The sequence below is a fragment of the Rhamphochromis sp. 'chilingali' genome, assembly GCF_963969265.1.
Source record: "Rhamphochromis sp. 'chilingali' genome assembly, chromosome: 7".
Classification (NCBI taxonomy): domain Eukaryota; kingdom Metazoa; phylum Chordata; class Actinopteri; order Cichliformes; family Cichlidae; genus Rhamphochromis; species Rhamphochromis sp. 'chilingali'.
The window spans coordinates 6269041-6284836 of record NC_137934.1 but is presented as its reverse complement, the minus strand read 5'-3'; the positions used below and the strand labels follow the sequence as shown (position 1 = coordinate 6284836).

The following is a 15796-nucleotide window of genomic DNA, read 5'->3' as shown; positions in this document are numbered from 1 at the left end:
CTGATGTAATGTAAAAGAAATCGTGATATGAAACATTTCTGGAAAACGAATTGGAAACTTCAAATTGGTTAGTTTTAAATGATATACTTAAGAAAACCCTTAGAACGGCCGCGGCCCCTCACTGAGCTTGGTTCTGCCGGAGGTTTCTCCCTCTTAAAAGGGAGTTTTTCCTCCCCACTGTCACCTATGCTTGCTCACAGGGTCTAAGTGTCACAGAAATGGCTTATGTATAAAGAAGTTTAATAGATGGTTCCAGCAGTTAAAATGTTCTTGCTTGTACGTTTCTGTGGTCAATATTGTAAGGGTGTGTTTATCTGGACGATCTGATTTCCTCGTGTCAGCATTGTTCCCACATCATCATAATTAATGTTGTTCCAGGTTCAACATTGCAAGTGACCAATCACCTTCTTGTGACGTCATTCCTTTGCGACTTCGAAATACCCGCCTTCGAGTATTTCGAAATACAAGTGAAGAAGCGAAAAACCGCTGCCTGTCCGCCGAATTTGAAGTCAATTTAGGATACTTTCCTTTAATAAACGGTAAGCATTATACATATGTTCCTCACTTGGCTTGCTGTTTGTTTGCTAGCGATAGGCTACTTGACGACAGCATTAGCTAACCAGTGTTCTCTAGACCAGCGTTCCCCAACTTTTTGGGTGTTTCGTGGCCTGGGGGTTGGGTCAGGCAAAATTGCAGTAGCTTCCCTGATCATTTTACAAACATAAGTGAAGAGAATCTGGACTAAAAGGCCTAGACTTATGGTTGTGTGCTGAATCTATGAATCAAACTATCACCTGGAAACATAATTAACTGGTCCATAGCTGTGAAACTGGACATGAGTTCTTGATTCTATGGAGATTAACAGTAATCCAGAAATTTACAAATTTGTCCCAGGGACATCGCGTAGATGTTGTCCCTGGGACATCGCGTAAATGTTGTCCCTGAGACATCGCGTAAATGTTGTCCCTGGGACATCGCGTAAATGTTGTCCCTGAGACATCGCGTAAATGTTGTCCCTGGAACATCATGTAGAAGTTGCCCTGGGACATCGTGTAGATGTTGTCCCTGAGACATCGCGTAAATGTTGTCCCTGAGACATCGCGTAAATGTTGTCCCTGGGACATCGCGTAAATGTTGTCCCTGGGACATCGCGTAAATGTTGTCCCTGAGACATCGCGTAAATGTTGTCCCTGAGACATCGCGTAAATGTTGTCCCTGGGACATCGCGTAAATGTTGTCCCTGGGACATCGCGTAAATGTTGTCCCTGGAACATCATGTAGAAGTTGCCCTGGGACATCGCGTAGATGTTGTCCCTGGGACATCGCGTAAATGTTGTCCCTGAGACATCGCGTAAATGTTGTCCCTGAGACATCGCGTAAATGTTGTCCCTGGGACATCGCGTAAATGTTGTCCCTGGGACATCGCGTAAATGTTGTCCCTGGAACATCATGTAGAAGTTGCCCTGGGACATCGTGTAGATGTTGTCCCTGGGACATCATGTTAAAGTTGCCAGAGACATACCATATGAAAGTTTAGCTTCTTTTAGCCCCTGTTTGTTTTATATTATTTTATATATATATATTTTTTAATATTATATTTAATATTTACATTGTATTGCAAAAAACCCCACAACAAGTTAAAATGAATTAATGAATATTGACTAATTAAACCTTCGTTATTTTTCCACCAGAAATGGACGACATAATTAGAAGAAGTGTTCTGAATGACGAAAAAAAAAGAACTGGAAAAGACACACAACTTTGTGTGCATGTGTCACAATGCCAGGAGGACCCATTCAGTGTTGTGTTAGAAAAATTGAACTCATTAACCCTTCATGGACATTATAAATGTTTAAATGTTGCCTCAGGTAAAGACAGGAAAAGAGACTATTACAAATTCAACTGCATCAGAGCTGGGAAAAAAAGTCGAAACAGCTACAGAGCAGTGGGCTGTAAGGCCTATGTTTCATTTAAAGTACTCAAATGTTGGAAAGACCACACAGTCATCGTGCAGCGTACATATGATAAGCATGATGGGCATGATCCTTCGGACCCAAAAGACGCACATTTCAACAATATTTCCAGTGATTTGAGGAGGAAGATTGAGGAACTGCTTTCCCTTGGAACTAAGCCAGCCATCATACTAACCGAATGTCATAAATGGGCCAAAGAACATGGACACAGAGATCTTCACAACAGAGAGCATTTTGTCACACCACGTGACATTGACAGTGTTAGAACCTGCATGATGAGGAAGAAGCACTTTAACTGTGGAGACAGTCAAAGTGTACATACCTTACTTAATGGAAAACATCAAGAACATGTTCTCTTCTATCAACCATACACATCTGACCAAGAACTAATGATTGTTTTGCAGACACCTGTAATGAAATCAAACATGGAGAACTATGCAAAACAGTTAGTATTTGTTGACACCACGCACTGCGTTAACCAGTATTCATTTCCCTTATTCACACTTGTTGTAAGAGATGATCATGGGCATGGAGTCCCTGTGGCCTATGCTATTGTCAGCAACGAAAGTCAGAAAACCCTGGAAACTGTTCTTGGAATAGTTTGTGAGCATTTCCCAACTTCCCCGAGGTAAATAATACATTGACAGCTATTAATTTTGAAATAATTCCTTTTCAAAAAAGTTATAACATGCCAGAATCTAATGCTATAGCTGCAGCATGGGCTGCAAAAAACTTTCCTTTCCAGTTGTTAAAGTTATTCCTATAGGCTGTATGCAGTATTTTATATATCTACTTGTGAGTTGAAATGTTTAATTTGGCATTGAAGTGGTGCTTTGAGATAGCAAAAACATTTTCATACTGTTTAATCTCATTTAGTGTTTTCTTTTTTTCTGTAGAGCATTTATGGTTGACAAAGACTTTGCGGAAATAAATGCTTTGCAGAAGGTTTTTCCAGAGTCAGCTATCCTTCTATGCTGGTACCATGTCTTGCAGGTAAACCACATTGTTTTCTTTTCACGTTGTCTAAGATGCACCTGAAACACATTTTTACAACAGGGTCCTGTTGTTATGAATTGCCTCATTGTGATATTCACCTACTCAGGTTAATGAATATAAAGGGATAAAATGTTGAGTGACTATGTCCATCCATTTAAGACCACAGTGCACTCATCTTCTGGTGGCTGCTTCCCAAAGCTCTTTTTGACATTTAAAAATATGTTTGCCTGGTTGATTTCTGTAATGCACAGGTCCTCTTGTCCAGTGAGTGACAAAGTTATTTTTGGACGTCAGCTTTCTTTTATGCTTTTTGTACAGCTGCTCCTCTGTCTCTCTCTCCAGATTAACTTTTTTTCTCTTACATTCACAGGCTGTTAATCGATGGCTTTCAAAATCAGAGTCCGGGGTCCATGGGCTTTCTAACACCCAAAAGAGAAATGAAATCATTTCTTTCTTTTGTAAGCTGAAAGCTTGCACATCTGTAAGTGTAATTTGTCTATTTCACATTTTGATTTCTTGATTACACTAAGAGCATAATAACTTTCAGTTGCTAAAAAAAAGTTACAGAGAGATACAAAATAGATTTTTGAAACAATTTCTAAAACTGGCTTCTTATCTTGCTTATCAAAACAAGTACTTAAGCTGTGCAGAACATCATTGTGTCACCCACTGTGCAGTAGAACTTGTGAGTGGGATTCTTTCACAGACAGATGCTGAAACCAAATATGCTTATAGGTTTAGTGTTCCTTCTTAGCCATTGTAAGGGAAGAAATAATTGCTTCTTAATACAAAAACACGACATATTATTAATAACTTAAAATTCTTAATGTTATTCAATAAAAGGAAAAGGGCTTCAATACATAATATTAAAGATTTCAATAGGTCTGTTAAATGGATTGAAATATATTCTGTTGCATCCAATTCTCTTAGGAGGACGACTTTAAAGCCACATCAGCAGAGTTCTGCCAGACATTTAAGCAATACCCTTTGGTGTGCCAGTATTTTCAGAAGCACTGGGAAGGCATTGGCCACATGTGGTGTGACTACGGCCGTCGCTTCAGTCACGCTCGTTCTGAAACAAACAATGTGATTGAAAGGTATGATTTATTATTTTGACCTCATTCAATTGTATTGCTGAAAAAAAGATATTATGCTTTAATCCAAGAGGCTAAACTGAGTAGGTTCGTCATGTCATTGCCAGAACAGGTTTTAGGCAAATCCTTTAAATTCTAGCAGCGTTTTTTATGTTATCACAACAAAAAACAGAGTAGGTGGATTTGCCTAAATCAGCTAAACCGGCACAGAGCATTCCTTTATAAAAGACGTGTGCAATAGGTATTCCAATTTTTAAAAAAATAATACAGTCTTGATTAAAACTTTAAATTCCTTCAATTACAGTTACTAATCATTTCAAATAACTGTTTTTCAGATTTTTCCACCGCCTGAAATACCAGTTTTTATCTGGCTACAAGAATAGGCGTCTGGATGATCTGATTGAAGTGCTCCTAGGGAAGGCCGACGACTACTTGTCAGTCATAAAAACCCTGCAAGATGTGGGCCGCATGAAAAACAGGTTTGCTGACACCTTGTCTCAAGTTTCAGACTCTGCTTCAAGACTGATGGAAAGTGGTTGGGCTCTTAAAATTACAGTCAAGAACAGCCATGGAGTTAATGCATATCAAGTCCCATCTGAGTCAAGAGAAGACATGGTGTATGATGTCTGCCCTGTTGAGTCCTACTGCAACTGTACATATGGCTTACGAGGACTTCTTTGCAAGCATCTAGTGTTACTTGCAAAATTAGCAGAGGCTGACAATGACATCTATCCAAACATGGAAACAGACATTTCTACCTTGGCAAGAATTGCAGTGAAAGAAAGGCATTACTTTGTACACTGTGAGGACTTGAAAGTGATAAAAATGCCAAGTTTGTTTGGAAATCTGTGTTTTTTTGCATCGGCTGAAACACTTCAGTGCACTTGTTGTACGTTCTCTCACTATAACACATGTGCTTGCCTGAAGGTGGCTTGTAGCCATTTTAAACAAATGAAAAACTCTCTGAAAAGTCCTCTATCAACTTTGAATGACACTCCTGTAGTTGAAAGCAAAGACAAAAAATGCACAGAAGATGCAGTTGGAAAACTAAATGCTGTTTTAGACACAGTTAAACAGTGGGCATTCATTCCAGAGGGTATTACTCCAATGATAGATGAACTGCATACAAATGTCTTAAAAACAAAACAAGTAGGCAAAAGTATATGCCAGTACGAAATAAAGACGACAGATAATGCACGCAAAATTAGGCCATTGTATTCTAGCAAGAAACGTTCGGCCAGCATCGACATTCCAACAGTCTGTGAAAATGAATGTGAACAGTCGATAACCACTGAAAGAGAGACATCCTCTGGAGAAAATGAAAACCTTTTGGAATACAAAACAAAAAAGAGAAGAGTTAAAGCTAAGTATATGCACAAGTAGACTTTTGTGTGACATTTCAAAGGGACTGCATCCATTACTTCTGTTTATTGAAACCTAAAGCTGAATAGCTGTCTTAACTTTCTGCCAAGGAACAGTTGAAAAGAAATTGTTTGGTCTCTCAAGCAGTTGTTATTTATGTGTGTTATTCATTACTTTGGCTTGGTTGCTGTTTTTGATACAAATTCATCTGTGCCCATTGTAATATTTTCATATGTTACTATTTTTATATTGCTATGCATTATAAATAAAGGATTACTTATTACTATTAAAGGTCTGCATTTGTAATTGTTGGTATTATTTATAAAATATGCGCTCTTAAGTTTTTTGCTCCATAAAACGATACCTGTCACTTTTTGGACATAGAGTATCAGCTGTTGAGAATCCTGGCTCATACAAAATAGAAGTAAAAGGTTTCAACATCCAGCCTTTTTATGATTAAATACAAAGTGTAATAACAGAGTTATTGGGGTGTGATTTTGTTAATAGTTAGTCTTAAGTATAAGTTTAATAGTAATGAGTAAGAAAATATAGCCAGAATAATGGAATGAGACTAACACCTGACCTCACACTGAGATTTGGTATGAAGTGGCATGTTTGTGCTAATGCTGACATTGGGGCTCAGAGTTCCTCTGTGTGTATATATTTGTGAACGTTAACTTGGCTAATGTCCAAGGGTTTGACTGCTTTCCTGTTGGATTGTATCACAAAGAACAGGGATAAGAGCACCAGTGGCCGTGCACACCCTCATCTCTCTCCTTCACCCGATCATTAGTGTTGGAAACCGGCATTAGCTCAGAGTAGATTAGACTTCAGTATAGTGCAAGTGATTTGATTTTATGATTATTTGATTCAGTTTTTTCTGTGTTCAAGCTCAATTACTTTAATAAAATATGTTGAATTCAAACAAATAAATAAACAAATAAACTGTGGACATTACCCTTTTAAACCTTTCTGAAACAAGACAGGTAAAAACCAGTGTATAAAAGTTTACATAGGTATAAATAGCTCTAACACTTTACTCCAGCCTGGCGTCCACACATGTGGACATCACATTTTGGGTTATTTAGACCAAAATACTAAATCTTGATCAACAAGTGCCTGATATACAGTTATGAGGACATTATACTGCAACTGTTCTATCGAAATTTCAAATTAATGTCCTCATATGTGGCTCTCATTTTTCTCAGAAACAAAAATTAGGTAAAAAAAAAAACAAAACCTGGTAATTCTTTCTTTTTACATTCATCGGGTTCCAATCGGCCCAAATATCAAAGAGAAATTAAAAATGCATGCCATGGAAGATTTCGGGTCTTAGGGGGTTAAAATGACCAGACCCCTCCGGCCTGTTTTCCAGGCCACTAAATTAAACCCAGTCAATTACCAATTGAACAGAATAAAAACCTACGAGGTCCACTAATAGTCCAAAAGTCCAAATCTTTAATAGAAAAGACAGGCAGAACTCAAACAAACAATAATCCAAACGAGGAGCATATATACACACTGGAAAGTAAATAATTATAAGTTATTAAATCAGACTAATTAAATACAGTAAAACTAATAAGGGAAGACGAACACACGGGAAATAAAAATAACAGTGTAAACATACCAAAACTCAAAATAAAACAGGAAAGCTACTACAAACCGAGTGTGACACAATTACATTCATATTGAAACATATGTGATAATTTTCTTTCTTTGTAGCATTTTTAAGATATGTGTTAGAACAGTCATTATGCTGTTTGGATTAGGAACCAATCATTTTTGCCAAATAGTTAACACAAACTTAGAACAACAATGAACAATTTTCAAGATTCTGATTTACAGAACAAACAAAAGTCACAAAAGGTTTCATTATTTAAGAAACAAGATCAAGTTTTTCACACAGGAATGAAATGACAGAATCCAGTGCAGCGGGGCCAAAGGTGTGTGTCAGCAAACTGAAGGTTGAGGAATCAGTCAGCTCATGTTTAAGATTGTGTTGGATTTTGAGAAGAGTCTGTCTGTTATTAGAAAGTAAGATTAACAATGTTACACCAATAACCCAAATACGGGGAAATGACAAATAATACCAAAAAAGATACAACTTTCATATTGTTTTACTAACTTACTTTGTCATATCAGCACTTGAATGGTCGATGCCTTTACAGACCATGTCTGTTGTGACATCGCAGGCCAATCTTCCGGCAAACCCGAGGGCTAGCTCCCCAGCCTCCTCTTCACTCAGAACACTAAACACTGTTACTTTAGTTTTGGCCTTCTTAGGCCTGTCAAGAATCATTGCGGGCAGTTTGGCTTTACGGCCCTAAAAAAGAAAAAGTGCAAACACCAAAAGAGCAGAGAGAGACACACACACGCGCACAAAGTTAAATGCTTTTGTTTACATGGTGTAATTGTGTATATGTTGCAGCAAATGCACAATTTCCAGCCACATTGTCACTTCATTGATACGAGTAACCCGGATTTATTTCAGGTGACATCAAAATCACGAAATGTATACCTACCCCAATCAAACCTCTGAAAACATGAACTGACATGTTCTCTGCGTTGATTCTGCGCTTGATCTCGTCTTCTGTTATTGTGTAGGTTTTCTTTTTTGAGCTTGGTACAGATAAGCGACCATGCACTCTGTAAACTGTACTAGTTCCTTCTGAATCAGTTTGAAATTCTGTATCTGCATCGATCCTGTCAACATCATCAGCAGCAGCATTATCTGTACTCAGACTTGTGCCGTATACTTCTGTTTCTTTTTCTTTGTCTTCAGTCTGTGTACCTTCATCTCTGACTGTCAGTCTTCCTATCTCACTGTTACTTGTCGATTTGCTGCAGATGTTCTCTCCCTTAGGAACTTTTCCTTTGTCATTCGCTGCCTGATGCTTTCCCTGATGACATTCTTCACTGGCTACTTCTATTGCTCCTCCTGTATAGCCACCCACTATGCTGCACAACTCCTTTCCCTCTGCTGTGCTGCACTGTGCTGTTACATAAAGAAGAATGATATAAACAGCACTATATCAATTTAATTGTGAAGAGAAATCCCCACAATACGACACAGTTATGTCTAAAATAGTTTTGTGTAAAAACTGGATCTTGAAACGTCCACTTTAATTACACAGTCCTGGTGTGCAAAGGCAAAATTACGAAAAAAAAATTCACTTTAAACATTTTTGGACATTGTTTAGTTATATTGTGACTTACTCTCACAGAAGATACAGATGCCACAAACAGACTTTGAACAACGCATGTGCTTGTATGCACCACATTTCTGGCACTGCACCTGTGAATTAAAAAAAAAGAAAAAAGAAGAAGAAATAAACAAACAAAAAACAAATGAACAAAGTCCATTAAATAAACAATCTATATGGCTAAGGACATGTCATAGTGTACCCGGTCTTTGGCTGCAATCACACACCAGCACTGACTGCACTTCCTAGTTCGATCTGCAAAATATAATTTGTTTAAGTACAAGTTACATTTTCCAATGTTAGAGAAAAAGAAGGCAGCTAATTTTATCTTTACCTATTGAGGAAAATAAGTAGTGGCAAAGTCGGGACCTGAGCTTTGTGATTTCAGTGTTGTACTCCTCCACTTGTGTTTTACCGTCAATGAGAGATTGGGCACACTAATAATTGACGAAGAAAAAAAAAAAAAAAAAAAAAGAACAAAAAGAATTAGATTAACAAAGAAATGTTTGTTTGTTTTTAACCCCCCCCGAGAAAAAAAAAAAAACAGAGCAACCAAAGCAAAGCATTACTGCTGAAATGGTTCAATCTACAAAAAAAATTGAGATTTTACCATCCTGCCTCTAAGGCTTTAAAAACTGAATAGGCAAAAATGTAAACATTACTTATATAGGTTAAAGCTATAGTTTTCAGTACCATTATGACATGCACTCCACATGAGTTCCCATCCTGTTGATGTGGGTGGCTCACATGTGACAAGGTCCACTCTCCAGCGCAGCCTCTTGCTGAAGCAAATGAGCTGAGAGATCGCAGTTATTACAAATAAAAAGCATATAGAGAAATCAATAACCACGTTCGGTAATGATTTCAATTAAATTAAATATGTTATGTTAAATATGTTAATTAATTACCTCCAGTTTTTCAACACCGCACTTTTTCTGACCTCCGACTCGCCAAATGAATTCATATAGACTATGGTCCTCTTGGGTATGTCACAAAACTGTTTTGTAAAAAGATGGATATGGTATTTAGTATTTAGTATTTAGTATTTAGTATTTAGTATTTATTTATTTATTTATTGTCATTGTCAAGAACAATGAAATTGCGTTTGGGGCTTCCATACAACCCAAAAAAAAGAAGAAAATAATAAATACCCCTTAAAACCCAAGTGTACATATTTAACCCAGTGTGACTCCAATGCAATAAGACAATCCTTAGCAATAATGTTCGTAGAAATTCAGACAAAGACCTGAGAAACATGACAAAATACAACAATGCAACCCATTCAATATTATTGTACTGTGAGATATGATATCAGATATGATAGTTATCTATTTAAGAAAGAGGGGGGGGGGGGGGCAGGAGGGGGAAGAGAATAAAGATATGATGCACCAATGCAGACCAGTTCATTGCTATTAAGAAGTTGGATATGGTTATTGTCCGTGAGAGGGGGGCAGAGAGTTCAGGAGCCTCACAGCCTGTGGATACAGGCTGTTGGCCAGTCTGGATGTTCTGGCCTGTATAGACCTGTACCTTCTCCCTGAGGGCAGCAGATGGAAAAGGTGGCGCGCAGGGTGATGTTGGTCCCGCAGGATACTGTGCACCCTCCTCAGACAGCGAGTGGGGAAGATATTACTGATCTCTGGCAGACTTGTTCCAATAATTCTGCCAGCTTCTTTCACCACCCGCTGGAGTGCTTGCTGATCGGCCTTGGTGCAGCTGGGGAACCACACTAGAAATCCATACGTCAGAACGCTGCTGATGGCACAGTTGTAGAAGTTCAACATCAGAGATCTGGGAATGTGTGCGCTCCGCAGTCTCCTCAGGTAGTAGAGGCGCTGTTGGGCCTTCCGTACAACTGAGGTGATATGGTTGCCCCAGGACAGGTAGGCTTGGGCCTTGAGAATTCCTAATGAGGGACACTGAAAAGTATCATGCACTAGAGAGAGTGCAAAATCTGTGCAACTTACAAACAAGGTCCAGTGGCTGCCGTTTTCCAGACAGGCTCCAATCAATTTCTCATACATCTGAAAGATGTTTTTCTGGAAATAAAAATAATGTGACAAGTATGTTTTTCTGTCAAGAATGACACTGCAAAACTGCAAAAGCTTGTCAGGTGAGACTTGTAATTAATTCTGCAGATACACAAACATATAGAAAGTGTCATTTTTGGTTTACATTAATTAATTTCTATAGTGTGTACAAAACAAATCAAGACCACAGACTCAACACGCACCACTAAATTTTTGGTGTTCTTTATCAGTTGGCCAAGACAGAAATGTTTTAATCTGTGTGCATTGCTTTTGAACAAGTCTTTACACAGAAAAGGTTTCAGAAAGGTATTTTTCAGGTTCTTCTGACAAGGCTTCAATTTTGGAAAATGCTGTTTGTTTATAGTGGCAACTTATAAACCCTTTGTGATAAGAACATAGTTACCACAGTCCAAGTCATACCTTCAAAAAGTATGCACTTTGTGCTCTTGTGGACCCATCCAAAATTTTTCCAGTGATTTGGCTTGGTATTGGATAAATGTGAGGGAAATTCTATAAAAATAACATAAATACACCTATGTTTTCAAATACATTACAAAAAACGTAAACATGCTATGTCATTATGATCAAACAAGCTTTTCAACATACCTCACACTGCAAATAGATTAGGCCATCTATTACCTTATAAAACAAATAAATAAATACATATAAATAAAAACAGAACTAAGGAACACGATTCATTAAGTAAATTGTACAATAAAGTGTATTTAAAGCAGAATTTAACATTAGTTTTATGACAACATAAAAGGATTTTTATGTCAAGAGGTACCTCATCTGAAATGTTAGTCTGGTCAAACAGGGATTTCAAACTTGAAATACCAATAGAGTTTGGTCCAGCTACTCCCACAAGGTAATCTGTGAGAAAGCATATGCTGTAGTCAACAGATATCATTTTCTTTTTGCATGCTGCAACCATCATCCATTTCAGTCTTCTAGGAGCTTTGTCTGGTTGTAGTTCTTTTTTCTCCTCCTCTCCCCTCATCTATTAATTAAATTGTTTTCTGACCTTCCTAACTGTTTCCGACCTGTCTTCCCAATGTGATGTTTAAGCAATATATGTATGGTCAGAAGGGGGTGAAATTTTCATTGCAGTTGTACGTGTAACATTGCATGTGATAATAAAAGGCTTGATTGGTTGATTATTCAACATGAGTTGACATTTACCTGACATTGTGAAGGAGTCACAGTTTCTGTAAGGGTGTAAGAACATAACATGTGGATTTGTTACACTTCTTTTTCACAAGTTAATAACAATCAATAATTTTCATTCCATTATTTACAAGCTATCACACGATGTCCCTGGGACAACATTTACACGATGTCCCAGGGACAACATCTACACAATGTCCCAGGGACAACATTTACGCGATGTCCCTGGGACAACATTTACGCGATGTACCAGGACAAATTTGTAAATTTCTGGATTACTGTTAATCTCCATAGAATCAAGAACTCATGTCCAGTTTCACAGCTATGGACCAGTTAATTATGTTTCCAGGTGATAGTTTGATTCATAGATTCAGCACACAACCATAAGTCTAGGCCTTTTAGTCCAGATTCTCTTCACTTATGTTTGTAAAATGATCAGGGAAGCTACTGCAATTTTGCCTGACCCAATCCCCGGGCCACGAAACACCCAAAAAGTTGGGGAACACTGGTTAGCTAATGCTGTCGTCAAGTAGCCTATCGCTAGCAAACAAACAGCAAGCCAAGTGAGGAACATATGTATAATGCTTACCGTTTATTAAAGGAAAGTATCCTAAATTGACTTCAAATTCGGCGGACAGGCGAATTGACTTCAAATTCGGCGGACAGGCGGCGGTTTTTCGCTTCTTCACTTGTATTTCGAAATAATCGAAGGCGGGTATTTCGAAGTCGCAAAGGAATGACGTCACAAGAAGGTGATTGGTCACTTGCAATGTTGAACCTGGAACAACATTAATTATGATGATGTGGGAACAATGCTGACACGAGGAAATCAGATCGTCCGTGTTTATCTTGTCACAAAGAACAAGTTTTGTTACACCGCTATTATCGCGAGGTTTGGGCGTGATAGTATAGGCTGTGAGCCCACGTTTAATAATCAGGCTAAGGAGTTCAGCGAGCTATCTGCAAAGGCCTGGTTAGTCTACCAGCGGTACAAGGTATTTGTCATTTGCCATAACTGTATTGTAATATTGTGAAAATATGTAATGTATGGTGTTCTAATTATTTTATGTTTTAATTTAGAATGCACAAGACTGTAAAGCTATTCTTCTAGGACCTCCGAAGTGGCAGGCGGCCACGAGGTAATTTTTGTTGTTAAAGCACAAGTGTTACTTTTGATAGACTGAAGCGCTTAAAGCCTTTGTGTTTTATGTTTGTAGTTTTCACGGCGTTCAATAAGTGCAGCGAAGCGCCCGTCTTGAAGAAGCCGTGCCAGTATGGCAAGCCATTAGTGCCAAAATTCGCCACTTTCCTAACCCGTTTGGTTAAGAAATGGCGTAAAAACGCCGTTTAATTATTCAAAACGCCGAAAAAAACGGCGTTCTGTTCCGACAAACGCCGCTTTTTCCGCCACTCGGATGGCGCCCTGAACGCACCATCCGAGTGACGTAAAAAGCGGCGTTTGTCGGAACAGAACGCCATTTTTTTCGGCGTTTTGAATAATTAAACGGCGTTTTTTACGCCATTTCTTAACCAAACGGGTTAGGAAAGTGGCGAATTTTGGCACTAATGGCTTGCCATATGCCTGTGTTGTCATTTCGGAGTTACAGTGAAAACGCGCCCTAGCCAGTGCCGGTGAGAAGCTAATTACGAAGACGGCAGCTGCAGAGAGTGACGGTGAAGTGGAGCGACACAAGAGGGCGCCATTGCATAAGCTCACCGTTCTCAAGCAGCCAGGCACAGCGGCAATAACGTTGTACAACTGGAGTAAGGTGGAAATTAATAAAAGACAGCATTAAAGGTAGAATAATAGTGGTTTAAGTCAAGGTTAAAGAGCCACAATAAGTTTCTATAACACATTTGTCAAAGTTTATTTAATTTCTACTGTACTTCAAGGTGATGCTTTGTAGTTTGGTGAATAGTTCTGTGTGCTTCCTTAAGGTCAAAGTTTGAGTGAAGTTTACAAGGTCCTTTAAGAAAAGGAGCACTTAAAGTATACAGTATTTGAAATCTGAACACAGTGCGCTCAATGACATTTAACTAGACTCCCGAGATGGTTGACAAAGATCTCGAAGAGCACCATGCTGTACCACTTACCGAAGTGGAAGAAAATGATGATGAACAAATTACAGAACTACAGACTGTTCGTAAAAGTGAAAGAGTAAGAACACTAACAGAAAAGGGTAAAGAGCTTCAAGAGAAGAAACTCAAAGGCCTCCAACACAGATATGCTGTTGTTTTTGAAAAATGGAGATATGAAGCAAGATTGAGTAAAGTAATATTAAGGAATGAAGTTTCCGAGAGTGAATTGAATGTGCTCATCAACAATGTAAATGTTGCCTGCAAAGATGTACAAACCATTTATGAACAAATACGGCAAATACAAACTCCCGATGCAGATGAAAGACGCAAAGTGGATGCATGTACATCACTTTCCTCGTTCATTGTCAGAAGAGCTGAAAAACACTTACAAGGAGACCTTGCAGATGGTGATGAAGAGCCATGGCCAGATGTTGGATCATGCTTAGGATCTGAAAGTACTAAATCAAGGTCAAAATCACAAAGGTCGAAAAGTGGTTCAAGCCAGTCATACTCACAAACAATTAAAAGAATAGAAGCAGAGGCTGAGGCAGCTGCGTGTCAGGAAATATTAGCAGTAATGGAGGATCAAGAAAGGGAAGCAGCTGAACTAAAAAAGTTGGAACTTGAAAACTTGGAAAGGCAACAAACAATGGAGGAGCAGCGCAGAAAGATTGAACGCTTGGAAGAGGTTAAAAAATTTAATGCTGCAAGAGCTAAAGTAAAGGTTTATGCAGAAGCTGAAAGTATTTCAGAAAGTCGTAGTTTAGTGCGCAGTATCAAAACTGAGAGCGAAACCTCAGCAATCCCTGCTCCACCACAAGTTCCCTCTCAAGCTCCAAATACAACCCAAGCCCATAATGCCACAAGCCCTGCATTTGTTCCACATACTCTCACAGTCATAAACCAAGCCCAACAAAACCCTGGTGTGCAACCTAAGAGCACCACAGACCAAGCAGTAAACGCATCAAGTCCGCCATTTATCCCTAAAGCAACACAAGCTGCCGCTTCAGCAACTCATCCACAGCCAAACTTGGATCTAGTCGGCATACTAGCAGACGCAATAAGTGCTAATCGTCTTCCAACTCCGGAACCTGCACTGTTCACTGGTGACCCTTTAAAGTTCAAGGACTGGCAGTTGTCATTTGAGACCTTGATTGAAAGAAAAAACATTCCAAAGAACGAAAGACTCTATTATCTCAGGAAGTACCTTGGTGGACCCGCAAAGAGAGTGGTTGAAGGATTTCTCCTAGTGGGCACAGATGAAGCGTATGATGCAGCTTGGGAAGTGCTGGAAAGGCGCTTTGGAGATCTGTTCACTATAGGAAAATGCTTCAGAGACAAACTTCACAGTTGGCCTAAAATAAGCTCCAAGGATGGAAGTGAGTTGAGAGAGTTTGCCGACTTCCTTAGAAGTTGTGAAGCTGCGATGCCACACATAAAGACATTAGAGGTTCTCAATGACTGTATGGAAATTCAGAAACTCTTGCTGAAACTTCCAGACTGGTTGACAACAAGATGGAATCGCGCAGCGATGAAAATAAGAAAAACCCTTAATGGAGAGTATCCATCATTTCACATGTTTACAGACTTTGTATCCACTGAAGCAGACCTAGCATGTGACCCCATAGCTTCAATGCAAGCACTCAAGGGTTTGGAAATCAGTAAACCCAAACACTCACGCAGCCAAGTCGTTCAAGCTAAAACATTAACCACAACTTCAAGTCACTTAACCAACTCAAGTCACATAAATCCCATGATCTGCCTTTACTGCAAAAGAAATGGTCACACACTGGATAAATGCTTCAAATTCATGGAAAAATCAGTCCAGGATCGTATCAAGTTTGTACAAGCAGAAAGGCTGTGTTTTGGATGTATAAAGGGGGGGACATCAT

The 15796-nt window shown here is 38.9% G+C and overlaps 2 protein-coding genes across 2 annotated transcripts; one reads left to right on the top strand and one right to left on the bottom strand.

Moving 5' to 3' along the window:
- Positions 1-488: 488 nt before the first annotated feature.
- On the top strand, positions 489-8228 carry LOC308399801 (uncharacterized protein; the record flags this gene model as incomplete). Its single annotated transcript, XM_080887233.1, has 6 exons — positions 489-539; positions 2870-2966; positions 3340-3450; positions 3900-4066; positions 4399-5101; positions 8208-8228. The coding sequence occupies exons 2-6, from the start codon at positions 2877-2879 to the stop codon at positions 8226-8228; spliced, it is 1092 nt and encodes a 363-aa protein (XP_080743359.1). The 5' UTR covers positions 489-539; positions 2870-2876.
- On the bottom strand, positions 6862-12586 carry LOC308400403 (uncharacterized protein). The gene is made up of 12 exons (XM_080888070.1): positions 12415-12586; positions 11841-11866; positions 11446-11531; positions 11265-11297; positions 11079-11168; positions 10596-10667; positions 9537-9625; positions 9322-9424; positions 8963-9065; positions 8831-8883; positions 7555-8720; positions 6862-7446 (listed from the first exon to the last, which is right to left on the bottom strand). Exons 2-11 carry the CDS (start codon positions 11845-11847, stop codon positions 8622-8624), a joined length of 735 nt encoding a protein of 244 aa, XP_080744196.1. The 5' UTR covers positions 11848-11866; positions 12415-12586; the 3' UTR covers positions 6862-7446; positions 7555-8621.
- Between the last annotated feature and the right edge of the window lie 3210 nt (positions 12587-15796).

What these genes read in the sequence shown, in the direction of transcription:
- LOC308400403 (XM_080888070.1), bottom strand. An exon ending in AGACTAACATTTCAGATGAG is followed by an intron (nt 11,298 to 11,445) that starts GTACCTCTTGAC and finishes TTGTTTTATAAG; the next exon opens with GTAATAGATGGCCTAATCTA. An exon ending in CTACTTATTTTCCTCAATAG is followed by an intron (nt 8,884 to 8,962) that starts GTAAAGATAAAA and finishes TATATTTTGCAG; the next exon opens with ATCGAACTAGGAAGTGCAGT.